At 42.6% G+C, this 23431-nt stretch overlaps 1 protein-coding gene across 2 annotated transcripts in view; it reads left to right on the forward strand.

The window, feature by feature from the left end:
* The window catches only part of LOC115112027 (cytoskeleton-associated protein 5-like), a 94728-nt gene that overhangs the window by 16204 nt on the left and 55093 nt on the right, over nucleotides 1–23431 (forward strand). For both annotated transcript variants that reach the window (XM_029638672.2, XM_029638673.2), the window contains exons 11-24: nucleotides 1625–1753; nucleotides 2530–2670; nucleotides 3334–3432; nucleotides 3620–3730; nucleotides 13114–13206; nucleotides 13519–13704; nucleotides 15432–15526; nucleotides 15629–15686; nucleotides 15933–16058; nucleotides 16329–16462; nucleotides 17032–17206; nucleotides 17613–17726; nucleotides 17822–17950; nucleotides 18198–18392. In XM_029638672.2, coding sequence (XP_029494532.2) covers nucleotides 1625–1753; nucleotides 2530–2670; nucleotides 3334–3432; nucleotides 3620–3730; nucleotides 13114–13206; nucleotides 13519–13704; nucleotides 15432–15526; nucleotides 15629–15686; nucleotides 15933–16058; nucleotides 16329–16462; nucleotides 17032–17206; nucleotides 17613–17726; nucleotides 17822–17950; nucleotides 18198–18392 — 1785 coding nt within the window. The remainder of the gene's footprint in view (nucleotides 1–1624; nucleotides 1754–2529; nucleotides 2671–3333; nucleotides 3433–3619; nucleotides 3731–13113; nucleotides 13207–13518; nucleotides 13705–15431; nucleotides 15527–15628; nucleotides 15687–15932; nucleotides 16059–16328; nucleotides 16463–17031; nucleotides 17207–17612; nucleotides 17727–17821; nucleotides 17951–18197; nucleotides 18393–23431) is intronic.

Raw genomic sequence — 23431 nt, forward strand, 5'->3', positions numbered from 1 at the left:
TGATTTTCGATTGGAGATGTTTGATATGGGTCTGGAAGGAGAGTTTGCAGTCTAGCCAGACACCTAGGTACTTATAGGTGTCCGCATATTCAAGGTCGGAACCATCCAGTGTGGTGATGCTAGTCGGGCAAGCGCGTGCAGGCAGCGATCGATTGAAAAGCATGCATTTGGTTTTACTAGCGTTTAAGAGCAGTTGGAGGCCACGGAAGGAGTGTTGTATGTCATTGAAGCTCGATTGGAGGTTAGATAGCACAGTGTCCAATGACGGGCCGAAAGTGTATAGAATGGTGTCGTCTGCGTAGAGGTGGATCAGGGAATCGCCCGCAGCAAGAGCAACATCATTGATATACACAGAGAAAAGAGTCGGCCCGAGAATTGAACCCTGTGGCACCCCCATAGAGACTGCCAGAGGACCGGACAACATGCCCTCCGATTTGACACACTGAACTCTGTCTGCAAAGTAATTGGTGAACCAGGCAAGGCAGTCATCCGAAAAACCGAGGCTACTGAGTCTGCCGATAAGAATGTGGTGATTGACCGAGTCGAAAGCCTTGGCAAGGTCGATGAAGACGGCCGCACAGTACTGTCTTTTATCGATGGCGGTTATGATGTCGTTTATTACCTTGAGTGTGGCTGGGGTGCACCCGTTTCCGGCTCGGAAACCAGATTGCATAGCGGAGAAGGTACGGTGGGATTCGAGATGGTCAGTGACCTGTTTGTTGACTTGGCTTTCGAAGACCTTCGATAGGCAGGGCAGAATGGATATAGGTCTGTAACAGTTTGGGTCCAGGGTGTCTCCCCCTTTGAAGAGGGGGATGACTGCGGCAGCTTTCCAATCCTTGGGGATCTCAGACGATATGAAAGAGAGGTTGAACAGGCTGGTAATAGGGGTTGCGACAATGGCGGCGGATAGTTTCAGAAATAGATGGTCCAGATTGTCAAGCCCGGCTGATTTATACGGGTCCAGGTTTTGCAGCTCTTTCAGAACATCTGCTATCTGGATTTGGGTAAAGGAGAACCTGGAGAGGCTTGGGCGAGGAGCTGCGGGGGGGCTGGAGCTGTTGGCCGAGGTAGGAGTAGCCAGGCGGAAGGCATGGCCAGCCGTTGAGAAATGCTTGTTGAAGTTTTCGATAATCATGGATTTGTCGGTGGTGACAGTGTTCCCTAGCCTCAGTGCAGTGGGCAGCTGGGAGGAGGTGCTCTTGTTCTCCATGGACTTCAGTGTACCAGAACTTTTTGGAGTTGGAGCTACAGGATGCAAACTTCTGCCTGAAGAAGCTGGCCTTAGCTTTCCTGACTGACTGCGTGTATTGGTTCCTGACTTCCCTGAACAGTTGCATATCGTGAGGCCGTCATAGAAAATAAGAATGTGTTAACTGACTTGCCTAGTTCAATTATTTTTTTGTTTTTATTTGCCTAATCGGTGTCCAAAAATACAGATTTCTGATTGTTATAACTTGAAATCGGCCCTAATTAATCGACCTCTAGTTTAAACCCAATTCCGGTATATTGTAAAATACGGTGTACTGCCCAGCCCTAACCCCACACTTATTTCTATAAATCCCCATTTGAATATGGCTCTGTCTTGATGTTTGACATATTGTGGGTTGTTTCTTCATGGCAGCAAGTGAATGACCCTGCTCCAGAGGTGAGAGATGCTGCGATCATGGCTCTAGGCACAGCCATGAAGGTGGCGGGAGAGAAAGCGCTTAACCCCTTCCTTGCAGACCTCGACAAACTCAAGGTTGACAAGGTGAGGTGTGTGTGTGTGTACATGCGTACAGTTGAAGTCTGAAGTTTACGTACACCTTAGCCAAATACATTTATACTCCGTTTTTCACAATTCCTGACATTTAATCCATGTAAAAAATACACTGTTTTAGGCCAGTCAGGATCACCACTTTATTTTAAGAATGTGAAATGTCAGAATAATAGTAGAGAGAATTATTTATTTCAGCGTTTATTTCTCTTCATCACATTCTCAGTGGGTCAGAAGTTTACATACACTCAATTAGTATTTGTTAGCATTGCCTTTAAATTGTTTATCTTCGGTCAAACATTTTGGGTAGCCTTCCACAAGCTTCCCACAATAAGTTGGGTGAATTTTGGCCCATTCCTCCTGACAGACCTGGTGTACCTGAGTCAGGTTTGTAGGCCTCCTTTAACTTCCTGACTTAAACAAGCAGGAATGCATGATCAATATATTCTGATTTGCACCCCAAAAATATAAAGCTTTGAATTAAATGACAAACTAGAATTTGCAGCTCGCACTGACTCAATCAATTAAAAGAAATTGTGTCCCAAGTGAATGGATGCAAAATAATCACTTCGGAGCCCTGCTTTTGGTCAACTTCAAATAAAATAGCTGTTGCAGTGTTTTCAGAGCCAGTTTGTGAAAATGTGTGTATTGTTTACATAAATCAGAGTTCTTTGTTTTAGATATGTCATTGTTATTGACCTTGGGGCCATCCTGTTGCTCAGATTGGTAATATCCAAGTGTGTTCTCTTAATGCTATTTTCCTCTCAAAGATTAAAGCGATTGCGTCCAATGTGGAGCTGGCAGGAGGAAAGAAGGGAGGAGGAGCGGAGAAAGGGAAACCTGGCACCAAGGCACAGTCTGAGGTCCCAGCCAAACCCGCAGGGCCCCCCAAAAATGCCCCTTTGTATAAGGTGAGCCGGCATGACCTGGCTCTTATTGTATGTTTCATGTCTCCGTAGTGGGTTTGCATGTCACGGTGGTCCTTGTCAGGTTTGTTGCACAAAATATTTGAAGGTGGCGTTTAGAAGGGTTGAATTGAACCTTAATCATTTGGACAATATAAACTACAGTAGAGGAGCTTGTTTTTCACTCTAACCAATAGAGCTTGAAAACCAATCAAATCCATGGGAAAGATGGGGGAGGGATTTACATTGAAGCGTTCTTGTGTGATCCACTAAACCAGTGACTACTTAGTACCCAGAGCCCCAGGGACAGTTTCTTTTTTGCTAAGCACAGAGCTTCAATATAAGGCTGTGGTCAAAACCATGGAAGGTGGGGGGAGTTTAATGTTGAAGCTGGACTTATGGACAACCTTCTGGTAATAGTAGTACAATGAATACAGTGTCGGATAATGTCATCCCTGTTGACTGGTCATCTATGCTGTTCTATTCCACAGCAGTGGCTCCTAAATGGTGGGTTGCAGCCAGTGTTTGGTCATTGCTCAAGGATGGATTGGTTTTCCTCTTTAAATTGCTCTCCATGTACTTTTTAAATGTTTCGCTAATGTGTTATTTCCTGTTTGTAAAAATACAATTGTCTGTTTATTCTAAAATCTAATTTGATGTGTTGTCTAGGATGTTGGCGTTGCTAAGAAAGGGAAGCCTGGATCAGAAGGTGGAGCCAAGAGTAAGAAGCCTGCTGAAACAAAAGAGATCGTGGAGACTGAGCTCTCAGTGAGTACTCACATCTTACTGATTTTGAAGTATCAAATAGTCCTCAATAAATTACTCAATATTAAATAGATACAAGTTGCAAATGACAGCACCCCCCCCCCCCCTATGGTGCACTAATATTTAGCTCTGGAACAGGGTGCCATTTGAAACTGGGCTCTAGTCAAAAGTACATATTGACTGTTCTTAGGTGGAGGTGTGTGATGAGCTGGCTGCAGCGGTGCTGCCTGCCTCCTGTGTAAAGATGCTGGACAGCTCCAACTGGAAGGAGAGGCTGGCCAGCATGGAGGAATTTTACCAGGTCAGCAGCATTTATGTTTTCAAGTTCTCTTTGTTTCTCCCTGTACTCTATTACAACATTTGTTCTTGCAGTGTAAGTCTCTTGAGTAGCCTTGCCCAGCTTTGGCTTGTGTGAGTAGTAATGGCTCATAGGAGCATATCTCCTGTTTCTGTATCGTGAGGCAGCTAGACGTAAGAGTACACCTCCTTGACAGGACCCTAATCTATCACCCCCAATCCATCTCCTAAATGCTGAGTGCCATGCAGACTAATCAGATCTAGGGTTGAATATTTGACAAATATTCCTTCTTGAGAATAAATCTTTCTCCTAGGTAACCCGGTATTTCCCACCCAGACTAGAAGTGGCATTCTAAAGCATATAAATATACAGAACAAACAATTTATCCCAGAAACCCTAGACCATTCCAATTTGCATACCTCCCCAACAGATCCACAGATGATGCAATCTCTATTGATCTCCACTCTGCCCTTTCCCAGCTGGATAAAAGGAACACCTATGCGAGAATGCTATTCTTTGACTACAGCTCAGCATTCAATACCATAGTGCCCTTAGCTCATCACTAAACTAAGGACCGTGGGACTAAGCACCTCCCTCTGCAAATGGATCCTGGACTCCCTAACGGGCTGCCCCTAGGTGGTGAGGGTAGGTAGCAACACATCCGCCACGCTCATCCTCAACACGGGTGCATGCTCAGTCCCCTCCTGTACTCCCTGTTCACTCATGACTGCGAGACTCCAATACCAAGTTTGCCGATGACATAACAGTGGTAGGCCTGCTCACCGACAACGATGAGACAGCCTATAGGGAGGAGGTCTGAGACCTGGCCGTGTGGTGCCAGGACAACCTCTTCCTCAACGTGATCAAGACTAAGGAGATTGTGAACAAGAAAAAGAGGAGCGAGCACACCCCCATTCTCATCGACAGGGCTGCAGTGAAGCAGGTTGAGATCTTCAAGTTCCTTGGCGTACACAACACCAACAAACTAACATGGTCTAAGCACACAAGACAGTCGTGAAGAGGGCATGACAAAGCCTATCCCCCCCATGAGACTGAAAAGATTTGGCATGGGTCCTCAGATCCTCAAAAGGTTCTACAGCTGCGCTATCAAGTGCATCCTGACTGGTTGTTTCACTGTCTGGTTTGGCAACTGCTCGTCCTCCGACACCAAGGCACTACAGAGGGTAGTACGTACGACCCAGTACATCACTGGAACAAAGCTTCCTGCCACCCAGGACCTCTACACCAAGTGGTGTCAGAAGAAGGCCCTAATAGACTCCAGCCACCCTAGTCATAGACTGTTCTCTCTGCTACTGCAAGGCAAGCGGTACCGGAGCAGCACGTCTAGGTCCAAGAGGCTTCTAAACGGCTTCTACCCCCACGTCAAAAGACTCCTGAACATCTAATCAAATGGCTACCTAGACTATTTGTATTGCCCCCCACCCCCCTATTTTACACTGCTGCTACTGTTATCAATGCATATTCACTTTAACTCTACCTACATGTACACTACCGTTCAAAAGTTTGCCAACACTTCTCAAATGTCCTTGATTTTGAAAATCATTTTGTCCATTAAAATAACATCAAATTGATCAGAAATACAGCTTAGACATTGTTAATGTTCTAATTGACTATTGTAGCTGGAAACTGCAGGTTTTTAAATGATTTTTAACTGTCACTCCTGTGTTCTAATGGCATGTTGTTAGCTAATCCAAGTTTATCATTTTAAAAGGCTAATTGATCATTAGGAAACCCTTTTGTAATTTGCCTTTCACAGAACAGCGCAAACTGGCTCTAACTAGAATAGAAAGAGGAATGGGAGGCCCATATGCACAACTGAGTAAGAGGACAAGTACATTAGTGTAGTAGTAGTGTATATAATACCTCAACTAACCGGTACCCCCTGTACAGTGGTTGGTCCTTTAAAAGTTGCAGCGTACTTCGGCTAAGCTTGCATGTTGCCGCAGAATTGTATTGCATGTTTTTTAAGTGTGATCCACTGGTACCAGTAATGCTAGTTTGACCACCCATAGGGCATCTTTTGAGAAGTATCTGATAGCCTTCAATAATGGCTGTACTAGAGGATGCGGGCACGTTGGAGACCGGGGTTCAATTCCCCAATGGGGAGGAAGGAGTAGGCTGTCCTTGAAAATAAATAAGAATTTGCTCTTAACTGACCATCACCACTTAACAGCACATTACTCAACACTTGAGACTCATGTTGCCTACAGTATATCGAAATATGAAATGACTCTCTGCCAATAATTAGAGGATTGGAGCATAATTTATTCCCATAGTAATTAGTTATAAATCATAACTAAATAAACGTTGGAATTTTGAAAGATTATTTTATTAATGAACGCATAAAGATGCCATTATTAGTTACATTGTTTTAGATTCGGTATTGAACCAGCATCTGTAGCAACAGCTTGAACTGCTATGCAGTGTCTTGTACAGCGCCTGGGTGGCGCAATGGTCTAACATGACCGGTCAGGAGTGGCCTACAGTAAGAGCAAAATATTCCTAAAAGAAATAATAACCTTACTGTAACAACAGTTTTAGTAAGTAATACTGAAGTCGCGCATAATTCAGTTTCTATTTAGGCATGTCACCCATTCATTGTCAGACACAGTAGGACCCAAGAGCGTAATCGGTGCTTTAACTCCCCCTTGCGCTGGTCTGGAGCAATGAAGTGGTGACCCAGGGTACCGTACTAAACCACAAAGTACCTCTAAGTACTGCAGCATAAGCTCACAACTTTTAGAGGAATCACTGTATATAGCCTCGCTATTGTTATTTTACTGCTGCTCTTTAATTATTTGTTTATTTTTTCTTAACTGCATTGTTTGATAAGGGCTTATAAGTAAGCATTTCACTAAGGTCTACACGTTGTATTCGGCGCATGTGACAAATAAAATGAACTGGCTATGCCATATTGCTGTGGGCTACACTGGTTAATTTAGCAGGCAAGATTTGCTTAGAACTCCGTGGCATTAATTTATGGTATAAAGAATACAATTGAACAAAGCCGAATAAAATAGAAAACGTCCTTTCTCCAAACGATTTGAGGGAGTGTGCACATCCGGCAATTCTGTGAGCAGGTTCTCCTATATGCTTAATTTAGTTATTTATGCAACTTTAGTTGTGATACAAATGTTGGGCTATATGTTTGGATTTTGAATCAATTCTAAGGCTGCATGAAAGGCATGTGCTTTGTTTCTTGCACATACTTCATCACTCTTTCACAATTTGAAAACACCTGATAATGCTGTGAATTTCCCAGTGGCATCCCCCTAGTGTGGCTGTAATGCCCCCTAAAAAATCATGCTGTTTGCTGCCATTGGCCATTCTGCCCTATCACGTGACGGGCATTTGATAATAATAATAATTATTATTGAGATACCTGTGAGAGCAATGACAGTGAGGCACTTCGGTAACACGCAGCCGGATGAAGGGAATTCTAATTTTACTAAGAAATAACCTATTTTTTGGGCAAGTTGTTGATTCTAAATGGCTGCTGGGTAATTTGATATGCGTTGAAATCTGTTAAGTAGGCATCGAAATGAGCGAATGCTAGCAGGCTCATGGAGTTGCAAATGAAATGGATAGGTCTAGCTCCTTGATCAAGATCTGACACATTTGCTACCTGTCGCTGCATCATCGGACTGAGCTTGTTGTCATTGCAGGCAATCTCAACACTGCGTTACAGGGAAGACATCTCCTCCCTCGTGTGGTACCCTTCCTCCAGGCTCATCCTGACATGACCCTCCAGCATGACAATGCCACCATGCACAGAACGAGCAGTATGGCTGATTTCCTGCAAGGCAGGAATGACAGTGGTCTGCCATGGCCAGCGGTGAGCCCAGATCTCCCATTGAGCACATCTGGGACCTGTTAGATTGGAGGTTGAGGGCTAGGGCCCCCCCCACAGAAATGTCTGGGAACTTGCAGGTGCCTTGGTGTATGAGTGGGGTAATATCTCACAGCAAGAACTGGCAAACCTGGTGCTGTCCATGAGGAGATGCACTGCAGTATTTAATGCAGCTTTTGGCCACACGAGACACTGACAGCTCATTTTGATTTTGACCCCCCCCCCTTTACATTATTCCATTTCTGTTAGTCTCATGTCCTTTAAACTTGTTCTGCTTGTCTCAGTTGTTGAATCTTGTTATGTTCCTACATATGTACACATGTTAAGCTTGCAGAAAATAAAGCAGTTGACAGTGAGGTCGTTTCTTTTTTTGCATATACAGTGGGGCAAAAAAGTATTTAGTCAGCCAACAATTGTGCAAGTTCTCCCACTTAAAAAGATGAGTGGCCTGTCATTTTCATCATAGGTACACTTCAACTATGACAGACAAAATGAGAGAAAAAAAATGGGGGTGGAAGTTATACTGATAACAAGTTCAAACAGGTGCCATTAATACAGGTAACGAGTGGAGGACAGAGAAGTTACACGTCTGTGAGAGCCAGAAATCTTGCTGGTTTGTAGGTGACCAAATACTTATTTTCCACCATAATTTGCAAATAAATTCATAAAAAATCCTACAATGTGATTGTTCTGGACTTTTTTTCTTCTCATTTTGTCTGTCATAGTTGAAGTGTATATATAATGAAAATTACAGAACTTGCACAATTGGTGGCTGACTAAATACTTTTTTGCCCCACTGTACATACACACATACAGGTGAAGTTGGCAGTTTACATATATGTATCGTGTTATGCCGGTGTTTCTTTTGGGAGGGAATGCGCTAACCTCAACTCTAGTAATCATATAATATGTAATCATCTTAACTCGTATAACAGTAATAGAAAACAGACTGCCTCAACAGCCCACAAATAAATTACATCATGCAACCCTCGCAGTTAACTAATTTGCCTCCATGTGCCCTTCGTTTGCACGAGAAGGCATGGTGATTGCTGCCGCTGACAGCACAAGCTTTTGGCAGAGCTTGTGGAGCTGGCTACTTGTGCGAGAAGGCAGAGCGGCTAGATCATGGTTGATGAATTTGACAGTGAATGTAATAGGAAAATACGTTTCTCGTCCAGAGGTGACTGAATTAATGTTCAGGATTATTGATAGTAGTTGTTGGAATAGTAATAAAGTATCATTTCAAAACATGAAAATAATGATCTTGAATCATAGTAATTTGATCATCTGTTAATGATGTTTCGGTCCTTCTCTTGCATTAGCAGTGTGGAAAGGGACAGGAAAGTGTGCGTCGGGAGTTTTTCTGTGAGAGTTTGGGGAAGTTGTACATGCAGGGAGAACTGATCTTAAATTGCATTTGTGGTCTTATGCTCCTATCTATTGGGTTGATTTTAGTTACTGCAGTTCATTTGTTTAAAAATAAATTGGATCATACTATCAAACTTTATATCCCTACGGTCACTGAATAAAGTGTATATACTTACTGAAATGGTAATTCCTCAAATGCTTAATATAACATATTTGCTAGTTCATTTAATCAATTAAACAATTAAATTTCTAATTATGTAAGGCTGGGCAGTGTATCTCGTTGTCATCGATCTCTAGAAACAAAAATAGTCCTAACCTACTTCCTCCTTATGCAGACATAAGCACATTTGACACCATAGAGGTGCGTAATGTTTACTTTCTATACGAGTATTTTTTTTCAGTTTTGTCCTTAGAACAAATTGTAGCGATACTATAAAAAGGATACATTTTTTTTGTGCCTTTTGGGCAAAATTGATTTCTAAGCATAATTCTCGTCAAAATTGGCTCTGAGAACCATTCGATTGATTTGCTTTGGGCTCGCACTTGTGTTCCAGTTTAGCCAACGCTCTATTGCCGTTTTTTTTCAGCCTTTGGTGAATTTGGACTCGTTCTATTGTCCAGCCTATAGAGTTGAAAGAAACACCACACACTTTACCCCTTTCTCAGTTTTTCAATACAGTGGATAAAAAAAAGGGTATGCCAGGTGTACTCTGCCTGAATGAGATTATGTCAACAAAGGGTATCGTGTTCTGCTGACACATGGTAGAACATATGTCCACAGGCAGAAAATGTACAATGTAATAATGTGCAGTGTAGCCCAAATATTGTTTGTGTTAACTTGACAGTAACACGTGCGGGGGCATTATTAAATGTTTTACTCGGTGAACGTTTATTTTTGCACACGTATCCTTGTGCACTTGCTTGATGTCTACTATAAAAAAGCAAAAATAGAATGCCTGTTTCATTCCGTTTTTTCCCCCCAAGTGCAATATTTAGATTGTGTGGTCACAAGCATTCCATTATAAAGGCTGTCACGGCTAACTTTCTAGGGAGTTTTTCCTAGCCACCGTGCTTCTTCACCTGCATTGCTTGCTGTTTGGGGTTTTAGGCTGGGTTTATGTACAGCACTTTGAAATATCAGCTGATGTACGAAGGGCTATATAAATAAATTTTATTTGAACTGCAATATTAGTGTATTTTTTGTTGTCATTTACAGTAAAGTCTAGGTAACAAATGACATTGGATTGCATTCTTTACATTTTGTAGCTACGAGTTAGGTCCTAATTTGTCCTGTATGAGAAATAAATATTCCAAACATACTTTTGGGATGCTATAGATCCCAAGTGAATACAACCAATTATCAAAACCTTAAGAAATTACGCTGATGCAACAGATCAGACTGTTTTAGCTTAAAATGTTGATAAACTATTTGGCTATTTCTTCAAATAAAGTGCGGCAATGCGGGCAAACACCATTCTCAAGGGACCGCCAATGCGCTTATGCATGTAATGCTTTGTCGTTTTTTGCCTTAATGCATACAAGCTGGGCATCATTCTCAAGTGATAGGCTAATATTGTCACACATCAGACTATTCTTTATTTTAATCTTTACATATACTAAATGTGTGAAATCAGTTTTCATTTAGAATGGACCATTATCATGCCGCTGTCTCTGGGCAGGGGGAGAAATGCATGTCATCTATGGACTTAAATAGTGAATGAACGCTTTTCCCGTAGTTCATTTTCATGCCGGCCAGATACGCTTTCGTCCTGTTGTAAAGAGGAGCAATGTGCTTAATATTAGGCAAGTTCAGAAATAAATGTGGTAGGCCTAGCCTATAGAAATTTGATAAGATCCTCTTAAATAGAAGCCAACAAAAATATTTTCTCACTCAATTGCATAGCGTATAGAAATGTTGCCTAACATTAGCTCTTGGGCTCTCATGAAGTGTTTTGATTATCGATAACATGTGTGTTGTCTGATTAGAGGGACAATGGAGTGCTGACGACCAGGCAAGTTTGGTAGGCTACTAATGACCATGAGAGCTTGGAGAGCCTAGTTAACGTGACTAAACAGTCATGTGGAATTTGACTGTAGTCAGGAGTCTTGACTGCCGGTGTGGTAGTAATACAGTCACTTTAACAGCCCTAGGTGGTACCTCCATTTGACTCATGCAGCGCGACACATCTCCTTCGTATAGAGTTGATCAGGCTGATTGTGGCCTGTGGCAGGTTGTGTCCCACTCCTCTTCAATGGCTGTGCGACGTTGCTGAATATTGGGAGGAACTGGAACACTCTGTCGATCCAGAGCATCCCAAGCATTTTCATTGGGTGACATGTCTGGTGTGTATGCAGGCCATTAAAGAACTGGGCCACTTTCATCTTCCAGTAATTGGGTACGGAGCCTTGCGACATGGGGCCATGCATTATCATGCTGAAACATGAGGTGATGGCGGCGGATGAATGGCACGACAATGGGCCCCAGGATCTCGTCACAGTATCTCTGTGCACTCAAATTGCCATCGATGTAATGCTGTTGTGTTCGTTGTCTGTAGCTTGACTGCCCATACCATAACCCCACCGCCACCATGGAGCACTCTTCACAATGTTGACATCTGCGAAAGTGTACGCCATACACATTGTCTGTGGTTGTGAGGCCAGTTGGAAGTACTGCCAAGTTCTTAAAACAACATTCAATTCTCTGGCTATGGCTCTGGTGGACATTCCTGCAGTCAGCATACCAATTGCACGCTCCCTCAACCTGAGACATCTGTAGCATTGTGTTGTGACAAAACTGCATGTTTTAGTGTCCTTTTGTCCCCAGCACAAGGTGCACCTGTGTAATGATCATGCTGTTTAATCAGCCGATACTGCGGTGGAAAGTGGCAGGGTTACAGCTCTGTTTGTCAGACCAGGAGATTTTCCGAAAATTGTCTCCTCACAAAAACTTCTGTAGCTTCGACTGGTTTGGCCTACCACAATAGGGGAGATTCTCACAAACACGATCGTGTACTGCGTTTTGCTCTACGACCCCCCACAAGTGTCATGGGACTTGTATGAAGGTAGTTTTATGCCAACAAAAACAAGGGGTTAAATGTGTAAAATAAATAATACTTGGGCCTAGGACAGATGAATAAATGGCAAAAAAGACACTAAGGAATATGGTTTTGAAGTCTGTCCTAGGCTCAATAAGTATATATATTTCTTTCCCCATTTCACTTTTTTTTTGCCATTTTTGAATGTGCTATTCATTCTGTTTCTATGGGCTACAGTAGTAGAGGCCAAATTCAATATTTTATTCCAAAACATTTTTGTGATTTGTAGAGGGGTCCTAAAATACAAAATCAAATCGCTAAATCATCCATGGTATGACCTTAAAACAATTCCATATGTCAGCTTAACTGCATCTGCAGTTTAAAGATGCACAATGCAGAAATCGCTCTGCCATTTCCTGGTTGCAAAAATTCATAGTTCACCTAATTTAAGTTTGTACAATGACTACACTATACTTGCTTGTTTTGTCAATCTAAACCGATGTGAAATATTGTATTTTCAGCTGTTTTGAAGCTGGTGTACAAAACTGAAAGTAAGACACATTTGTACTGAAATAGCACACAGGACACATCTACCCCCTCTTAGACTTGTTTTAAATGAGTGACAGATCTATAACTCACATCTATGAATTTGGTAGCATAAGTAATGCTGCAGCAAATGTAGACCTACCTGCCACAATAGTACATTTTTTGTTTGTCATGAGATGCATTGTGAATAATCATGCAAATAGAGAGAAGGTTATAGAAGCCAGCATAACATTTTAAGTTCCATTTCATGTCATGATGTTCATAATTCCCCATTTTTCCTGGGAAATGAGTAGGTTTGGCTGGGAGATCTCAGTAACCTGGTTCCCGCTATTTAAACTATAATTGGGTCCCCTTTTTGTTTTTACAGTATTTGCTATGACTCTGGATTGAACTCCTAACCTTCTAATATCAGGGCGGACACTACCTAGAAGGCCACTGAGTTGGTACAAGAACAGCCCTTAGCCGTGGTCTTAATGCTTAATTGAGAGCCACACCAGGCGTTACACATTCAAAGACATCCTTTATAAGTGAATGCTAACCCCTCTGTTCTGACTTCTCCCCTCCAGGTTGCGCAGCAGATGGACATCAGTGCGATGCCATGTCAGGCTCTGGTCTGCATGCTGGCCAAGAAACCTGGCTGGAAGGAGACTAACTTCCAGGTACCTAACAAACCTACCACACTCAACTGGGGGTTGTCCATAGACAGTAGATTTTTGCCTAAAGGTTTTGGATCTCTATAATCGTTTACCGTGCCTCTTGCCAATGCAAGATGATATTTAATGGTATAGTAATTGGCTAGTGATAAGACCCACTGCAGGCGATCAAAACGATCTATTTTATAGTAGATTCACAATATCAACTGTCCAAACATTGCAACAGGACGATTTCACCTCCATACTGGATTTAAAATTAGTTTGTTAATGTATGCTAAAACAGGCTACAAAATGTTCAGTCTTGTGACATGCTTCCAGGTTTTGCAGCTAAAGCTCCAGGTGGTGGCAGTGGTGGCCCAGAGGGGCAGGTTCTCCAAGACGTCTGCCTCTGTGGTGCTTGATGCCCTGGTGGAGAAGGTGGGAGACGTCAAGTGTGGAGGGAAGGCCAAGGATGCCCTAACTGCCATAGGAGAGGCCTGCTCTCTCTCCTGGATTGCTGAACAGGTAATAGACTGGATATACTGAACATGGCCAGGGTCATGTTCATTAGGGAACACAACAAACGTTTTAACTATAAAGGAAAATGAATGTATTGTCCATGTCTGTGAATGCCAAGTAGTTTAACTGGAACCAATGGCTTGCTTCAATGGGCTTTTGTTTTGGTCAGTGATTATATCCAGAAAGGATTGAAGGATTCTGGTGAACAAACTGTTACCTACTGATGCAGTTTGTTGATTGTTTTTTCTCTCACTGATATTAACTGACACCATTGATTTATTTTGAACCAAACTGCAGACAAATCCACTAACCCCTCTGACCACTCCAGGTTAGAGTTCGACCGTTTATGATTTTTTTTAAACACTGACACAGATTATTGGAGGACCAAAAAAGACAAAACCGAGCAGTCAGGACAATAAAAAAAATGTAATTATTTTTTTGTTTAAATATGTAATGATAATTACAAAAATGCTGATTGAACAATGAACACTTATTTTAACTAAATAATATCTTTCTGGTCTAAATAATTAAACCTGTTCAATTTTGTTTAAATAATGCAAAAAGTGTTGGAGAAGAAAAAGTGCAATATGTGCCATGTAAAAAAAAAGCCAACTTAAGTTCCTTGCTCAGAACACGGGAACATATGAAAGCTGGTGGTTCAGTATTCCTAGTTAAGAAGTTTTAGGTTGTAGTTTTATAGGACTATTTCTCTATACATTTGTATTTCATATACTTTTGACTATTTGGTGTTATTATAGGCACTTTAGTATTGCCAGCCTAATCTTGGGAGTTGATGGGCTTGAACTCATAAACAGAGCTTTGCATCAAGCATTGCTTAGAGCTGCTGGAAAACGCAGCAAGTTGCTGTTTGAATGAATGCTTTCCAGCCTGCTGCTGCTTACCACCGCTCAGACTGCTCTATCAAATCAGACTTAATTATAATAAACACACAGAAATTACAAGCCTTTTAATATGGTCAAATCCGGAATATGGTCAAATTTCGAAAACAAAACCTTTATTCTTTCAGTGAGATATGGAACCTTTACGTATTTTATCAAACGGGTGGCATCCCTAAGTGTAAATATTGCTGATACATTGCACAACCTTCAATGTTATGTCATAATTATGTGAAATTCTGGGTAATTACGGTCTTTGTTAGGAAGAAATGGTCTTCACACAGTTCGCAATGAGCCAGGCGGCCCAAACTGCTGCATATACCCCGACTCTTCTTGCACAGAATGCAAGACACAATTTCCCAAGTTAATATTGCCTGCTAACATGCATTCCTTAACTAAATATGCAGGTAAAAAATATATATATACTTCGGTGTATTGCTTTTAAGAAAGGCATTGTTTATGGTTAGGTACGATTGTGCTTTTTTCGAATGTGCTTTTGTTAAATCCTCACCTGTTTGGTGACGTTGAAGTAGGCTGTGATTCAATGATAAATTATCAGGCACCGCATTGATTATATGCAACGCAGGACAAGCTAGGTAACCTAGTAATATCAACCATGTTTAGTTAACTAGTGACTGTGGTGATTGTTTTTAATAAGTTAAGTTTAATGCTAGCTAGCAACTTACCTTGGCTCCTTGCAGCCACAAGCTGCACTTGTGTAACAGGTGGTCAGCCTGCCACGCAATTTCCTCGTGGATTGCAATGTAATCGGTGTCCAAAAAGTCTTATGAACTTGAAATCGGTCCTGCCGATTTAATCGCTCGACCTCTACTCCAGGTTGTGTCATTGGCCTTTGCCCAGAAGAACCCGAAAAACCAAGCTGAGACACTGAACTGGCTGGCCAATGCCATGAAGGAATTTGGCTTCACAGGGTAAGTTATCACCCAGGTCTTATATTCCATTGGAGTGTTGTCAGTGTTTTCGTGTCTCATTCATGGTATTGAATCAATCAAGCATGTCCTCTCCTTTTACAGAATCAATGTGAAAGCTTTTATCAACCATGTCAAGACTGCTTTGGGTGCCTCCAATCCTGTGAGTGATACTGCTGATTTCTGTTTGTTGAGTCTGTCTTGCTTTATTTGTCTGCTGCTATTTGGAAGCAGTCAGTCAGTTTGTGTGGATTATGTTTCAAAACATTTTTACTTTAACATTTCCTTAGATTTACATTTTTGGGTCCTCATTCCTTGATCTTATAGAGCTCTGGTAGATGGATTGGTTCACAATTAAGGTATTTAAAAACGGTGAAACAAATGACTGCCTTTTTAACTTGTGTCGCAGGCTATACGAGCAGCAGCCATCTCTCTGCTGGGGGTGATGTACCTGTACATGGGCGCCTCACTGCGTATGTTCTTTGAGGACGAGAAGGTAGCACTGCTTGCTCAAATCGACGCAGAGTTTGAGAAGGTAGTATTTTAGTTGACACATCTTCATAAATATCTCTAGCTTACTTGACACTTGGAGTACCTGGTATGTTTTATCTATCCTTAAATGTATCTACCAAATAATGTGCCTTTCTATCACATACTTTTGTTATTGTGAAATTGAATTATAACCTCTTAAATGCCTAAAATATTTTCACACTAAATATTATCAGTGCAAGAATGCCTACTTGTTTATTTTACTGTTTCCATATTGGCTCTGTGATTGATTCATCTTGGTTCTGCTGTGTCACAGATGCAGGGCCAGACTCCTCCTGCCCCCACTAGAGGTGCCATCAAAAGGACAGGGGGGCAGGAGGAGGGAGAAGAGGCCAAGGAAGAAGGGGTTGCAGGTGACATCATGGACCTCCTGCCTCGCACTGACATCAGGTTAGCACATCGATGTACTAGAGCAGTACTTCCAACCTTAACCTCGGCCAACCAGACCTTTTTTTGTTTTAGCCCTAAACTTGCACATCCAATTTCAATTAGCCAAGGGGTTGATCATTAGTAGACTAAATGAATCGGGTGTGCCAGTTTAAGGCTGCAACAAAAATGTGTAACATCTGGTGGTCCCTGATAAGAGGGTTGGGAAACACTGTACTATAGAATTTCTCTATCGTTGCAATAGCTGCTTCTGTGAGTGCGTGAGTAGCACCATTAATTTAACTGTATGGGTTAGCATCACACCAGACGCTAAAATTAGGTGGTGCACCTGAGCTTTTTTTTCTGTTAAGCAAACTTTAAAAAATTTTTATTAAAAAGCCCCAGGTAGAATGGTTCCAAGACTGTCAGAGGTATTGTCCTTCAGGCAGCCATTGTTTTAAGGTTAAAGTAATGTGGTGGCATTTATACCTTATTGCTTTCACAAATAGTTCTTAGATGAGAACTGAAAGAACTGGGTGCATTTCATCACGGTCAAAGAAATGGCTCTTCTGATATGTTCTCTTTCTCTGTAGTGATAAGATCACAGAGGACATGGTGTCCAAGGTGGGCGATAAGAACTGGACTATCCGTAAGGAGGGTTTGAATGAGGTGGCTGCAGTTCTCTCTGAGGCCAAGTTCATCAAGCCCAGCTTGGGAGACCTGCCCATCACACTGAAGGGACGCCTCAGTGACTCCAACAAGATCCTGGTGAGTGTTACATCCTGAGTGTTTCTCTAGATGGGAGTGTTTAAATGGGTTTACATTGCAGAGATGCGGGACCACAACCGTACCGTCGTTTAAGCCTACATGTGAATTAGTTTTGAGCAGTCGGACCACATGTAGTTTCCCTTCTATCTGATTCTCCAGGAGAATCTTGTTGCACAATGTGCTGTGACTTTACGTTGGTGAGTGCTGCGGATGATCATTGATCTCACATTATAAATTGCATGTCAGAAGTGTGTGGGGGGGGACTACTGCTGGGAGTGTCATTTCCATGTCTCCAGAATTGACATGAATTTAAAATATATAATCAGTGCTTCATCATTATTGCCTTGACCGGGATCATCATGTGACCAGTTAAATGATTCTGCGCGTGTGCGTCTTTCTGTTTCAGGTCCAGCAGACCCTGTCGATCATGCAGCAGATGGCCACTGCCATGGGCCCTGCCCTCAAACAGCATGTCAAGACCCTGGGCATACCAGTCATCACTGTGCTGGGGGATATTAAGGTACACACATGTCACAAACACCCCTTCTCTCTATCACAGACTGAAACGCGCACACAAGTATGGTCAAACCCACACTTCTCATTGTCTTTCCCCAGAACACAGTTCGTGCTGCGGCCATGGCCACCCTGAACTCCTGGGTGGCGCAGACTGGTATGAAGGAGTGGCTGGAAGGAGAAGAGCTGTCTGAAGAGCTGAAGAGGGAGAATCCTTTCCTCAGACAGGAGGTGAGTGTGGGGAAGGGGGTGGGTGTTATGGATAGGGTTTGTGATTTGAAGATTTTAGTACACATCATGTCACTATAACAGCTGTTACATTTGTTGCCCTGTATTTCTTATTTGCAGCAGGTAATTTCAAAGGGAATGGTCAGAGGCGCCCTCTAAAACAGTCTGTTAAAAAAATTGGCCAAACTCTTTAATTTTAAAGCTTGAGTGACACCTGATTCAATCTCCCGCTCCTTCCTTCCTTCCTCAGGTGCTTGGCTGGCTGGCAGTGCATCTGCCCACCATGCGCTCAGTGCCCTCCGATCTCATGCTGTGTGTGCCCCCCCTGTTCGGCTGCCTGGAGGACCGCAACGTTGACGTAAGGAAGCGAGCCCAGGATGTCCTGCCTGTCTTCATGATGCACCTGGGCTTCGACAAGATGAACAAGGCCACAGGCAAACTGAAGGTAGGGGACTAAGGAGAGCAACTTTGCATGTCTTGTTTTTATTCTACTGTATGTACAGTGCATTTGGAAAGTATTCAGACCTCTTCACTTACTTGAAATTGAATAAATTGCTTTTTACACACACTACCCCATAATGAGAAAGCGAAAACAAGTTTTTAGACATTATTGCAAATAAAATAAATACCTTATCGAAATGGAGATCAGGTGCATCCTGTTTCCATTGATCATCAATGTTTTTACATCTTGATTGGAGTCCACCTGTGGTGAATTCAATTGATTGGACATGATTTGGAAAGGCACACCTTTCTATATAGTGTCCCACAGTTGACAGTGCATGTCAGAGCAAAAACCAAGCCATTAGGTCGACGGAATTGTCTGTAGAGCTTCGAGACTGGATATTGTCATGGCACAGATCTGGGGGAGGGTAGCAAAAATGTCTGCAACATTGAATGTCCCCAAGAATACAGTGGCCTCCAGACATTTGGAACAACCAAGACTCTTCATAGAGCTGGCTGCCTGACCAAACTGAGCAATCAGGGGGAGAAGGGCCTTGTCAGGGAGGTGACCAAGAACCCGATGGTCACTGACAGAGCTCCAGAGTTCCTCTGTGGAGATGGGAGAACATTCCAGAATGACAAACGTCTCTGCAGCACTCCACCAACCAGGCCTTTATGATAGTGGCCAGACGGCAGCCACTCTTCAGTAAAAGGCACATGAGAGCCCGCTTGGCGTTTTCCAAAAGTCACCTAAAGACTCAGACCAATGGCAACGATCCTCTCGCCTGATGAAACCAAGATTGATCTCTTTGGCCTGAATGCCAAGAAACCTGACACCATCCCTATGGTGGTGGCAGCATTGTGCTGTTGGGATGTTTTTCAGCAGCAGGGACTGGTAGACGAGTCTGGATTGAGGGGAAATATGAAAGGAGCAACGTATGGAAGTCCTTGATGAAACCGTCCTCCAGAGCGCTCAGGACCTCAGACTGGGGCAAAGGTTCACCTTCCAACAGGACAACAACCCAAATCACACAGCCGCGAGAACATAGGAGTGGCTTCGGGAAATGTTTCTATCTCGATTTGCCGAGCCAAAGCCCGGACTTGTACCTGCTCGAACATCTGGAGAGACCTGAAAATAGCTGTGCAGTGACGCTCCACGTCCAACCTGACACAGCTTGAGAGGCTCTGTAGAGAAGAATGGGAGAAACTCCCCATATGCTACAAGTTTTTCCTCACCTGTGTCATACCCAAGAAGACTCGAGGCTGTAATCTCTGCCGAAAGTGCTTCAAACAATGTGATATTTCAGGTATCAGTAAAATAACCTGTTTTTGCTTTGTCATTATGGGGTATTGTGTGTAAATTGAAAGGGGGGGAATCATTTAAGCAATTTTAGAATAAGGCTGTAAATGTAAAAATATGGGAAACCATATTGCTTTCTGATGGCACTCTACGTGGATGTGCAATACTGACCATGGATTTTGGACAAATTCTTTGGGCTCTGGCATATTTTAAGTACATTCAGTTCTTCTCTCCATTGGTGTGATCTGCGTTATCACTTCCTGGTTAAGGAGATTGTCAGTACAGGGATACAAAGTATGGGATGTAATTTCCTGTCATGGTTTAGGTCCACTCAACCCCTTAGAAGGCAGTGTAAATGCCAATAAATACAGATATTGTGAGTAATCACCTTCAACTCAACCTATGGTGAATCATTTTCTATCCTATTGGGAGGGTTCTCTTCCAGGATGAAAATGCCCCCATCTACATGGCATGAGTGCTCACTGACTGGTTTGATGAGCACACAAATGATGTATACCATATGCCATGGCAGTCTCACCAGATCTTAACACAATTGTACATTCTGCAGCGGCACCTGAAACGGCGTAGGGCTGGGCAATATGCACACCATTAAGACAGCGCTGGAGAAAAAGGCTGACGTTTTAAGTGTTCCTATCCAATAGTTTTTTTTCTTTGTTTCTTTGCTTTTAACTTTTTCAAACTTATTTTGTACATAATGTTGCTGCTACCGACCGAAAATAACTTCTCGACATCAGAAGTGCGATCACTCAGCACGATCTGGCAGAATCCTCTTTTTCCTTTAACGAGCCTGATGTGAATGACAGTTCTTTCCCGGGAACAGGCCCAGATCCCTGTCATTTGTGCGAAGAGAAGGTGGAGAACAAGGGGCCGCACGGGATCAAATAAATCCCTACTGCCTTTCATTGCAGGTTTGCTAGCGGTATCTTTGGAAAATACATTTGATGACCCCCACGGAAGATTAAACTACCAACTGGTCATTTAAAACCGTAATATCTATGCTTCACTGAGTCATGGCTGAACGACGACACTATCAACATACAGCTGGATGGTTATATGATGCACCGGCATGATAGAACAGCGGCGTCTGGTAAGACGAAGGGCAGCGGAGTAGTTATTTTTCTATATAACAGCTTGTGCACAATATCTAAGCGTCTCGAGTTATTGCTCAGCTGAGGTAGTATCATCAGCTGTAGACCACATGATCTACCTAGTTTTCATCTGTACCAATTTTAATCGGAATGGCCCATTTTAATTAGGGCCGATTTCAGGTTTTCATAACAATTGGAAATCTGTATTTTTGGGCGCCGATTTTGCAGTTTGATTCATTTAACTAGGCAAGTCAGTTAAGAACACATTCTTATTTTCAATGACGGCCTAGGAACGGTGGGTTAACTGCCTCGTTCAGGGGCAGAACAGATTTTCACCTTGTCAGCTCGGGGGATCCAATCTTGCAACCTTACAGTTAACTAGTCCAACGCAATAACGACCTGCCTCTCGTTGCACTCCACAAGGAGACTGCCTGTTACGCAAATGCAGTAAGCCAAGGTAAGTTGCTAGCTAGTATTAAACTTATCTTATAAAAAAAACAATCAATCATAATCACTGGTTAACTACACATGGTTGATATCACTAGATATTATCTAGCGTGTCCTGTGTTGCATATAATCTGACTGAGCATACAGGCATACAAGTATCTAAGTATCTGACTGAGCGGTGTTAGGCAGAAGCAGGCACGTAAACATTCATTCAAACAGCACTTTCGGGCGTTTTGCCAGCAGCTCTTCGTTGTGCGCCAAGCATTGTGCTGTTTATGACTTCAAGCCTATCAACTCCCGAGATGAGGCTGGTGTTACCGAAGTGAAATGGCTAGCTAGTTAGCGCACGTTAATAGCATTTCAAACATCACTCGCTCTGAGCCTTCTAGTAGTTGCTCTGCATGGGTAACGCTGCTGTTGTCGTTGTGTTGCTGGTTCGATTTCCAGGGAGGAGCGAGGAGAGGGACGGAAGCTATACTGTTACACTGGCAATACTAAAGTGTATAAGAACATCCAATAGTCAAAGGTTAATGAAATACAAATGGTATAGAGAGAAATATAATTCCTATAATAAATACAACCTAAAACTTCTTACCTGGGAATATTGAAGACTCATGTTCAAATGAACCACCAGCTTTCATATGTCCTCATGTTCTGAGCAAGGAACTTAAACGTTAGCTTTTTTACATGGCACATATTGCACTTTTACTTTCTTCTCCAACACTTGTTTCTGCATTATTTAAACCAAATTGATTTCATTGTTTTATTTGAGGCTAAATTGATTTTATTGATGGATTATATTAAGTTAAAATTAGTGTTCATTCAGTATTGTTGTAATTGTCATTATTATAAATAAAAATCGTCCGCTTTTTAATCGGTATCAACTTTTTTTGGTCCTCCAATAATCGGTATCGGTGTTGAAAAATCCTAATCAGTCGACCTCTGTCTATTATACCACCATAGACTGAAGCAGGCACTAACACCGCACCCAATGAGCTGTATTCCACCATAAGCAAACAGTAACGCTCACCCAGAGCCGGCGCTCCTAGTGGCCGGCGACTTAAATGCAGGAACTCATCTGGTTTAACTAATTTCTATCAGCATGTTAAATGTGCAACCAGAGGGCAAAATAACTCTAGACCACCTTTACGCCACATACAGAGAAGCATACACCGCCCTCCATTTGGGTTAATCTGACAATTGTATGCTTCCGATTCCTGCTTACAAGCAAAAATTAAAGCAGGAAGCACTTGTGACTCGATCAATAAAAAAAAGTGGTCAGGTGAAGCAGATGCTAAGCTATAGGACTGTTTCGCTAGCACCGACTGGAATATGTTCCGGGATTCTTCCCATGCCATTGAGGAGTACATCACATCAGTCATTGGCTTCATCAATAAGTGCATCGATGACATCATCCCCACAGTGACCCGTAGGTACATACCCCAACCAGAAGCCACGGATTACAGGCAAAATCTGCACTGAGCTAAAGGGTAGAGCTGCCGCTTTCAAGGAGCGGGACTCTAACCCCGACGCTTATAAGAAATCCCGCTATGTCCTCCAACCCATCAAACAGGTAATGTGTCAATACAGGACTTACATGCTGACCAGACCGGACACGTCGCGTGTGCGAGCGTTTCAAAATAAATTTTGAAATCCATGTTATTCAATTATTGCACCCACACTGCTCGCGCGTGCCAACGAGCGTCAGCGATGCCAAGGGCTAAATTAGAACGTTTTATGTGTGGATTAATTGTCGGAGTAGAGGACCTTGTGCATTTCAGGTAAAATAACAACTCATTGTTTATATCCCAGGAAAAATTAGCTAGCAACAGCAAGCTAGCTAAATGGGACAAATTAGCTAGCATGTGCAAGCTAACTAGCTAAATTGCCATACATGTTTAATGCTTTTCGACCTGTCCCCAAGTTAATGTAATTGGTTCAGAGTTTGTTTTGATATTTTAACCTGCGTGTTGTGATCGCGTTTGGTGTAGGGGGAGAAAATAATTTTATGCACAATAGCTCACAATGGCGCACGAGCGCAGACGGTTTGGGTTCCGTGTAAGATGGAATCGTATTACACCGGCTCTGATGCTCGTCGGATGTGGCAGGGCTTGCAAACCATTAGACTACAAAGGGAAGCACAGCCGAGAGCTGCCTAGTGACACAAGCCTACCAGACGAGCTAAAG

This window comes from Oncorhynchus nerka, linkage group LG27, assembly GCF_034236695.1.
Source record: "Oncorhynchus nerka isolate Pitt River linkage group LG27, Oner_Uvic_2.0, whole genome shotgun sequence".
Classification (NCBI taxonomy): domain Eukaryota; kingdom Metazoa; phylum Chordata; class Actinopteri; order Salmoniformes; family Salmonidae; genus Oncorhynchus; species Oncorhynchus nerka.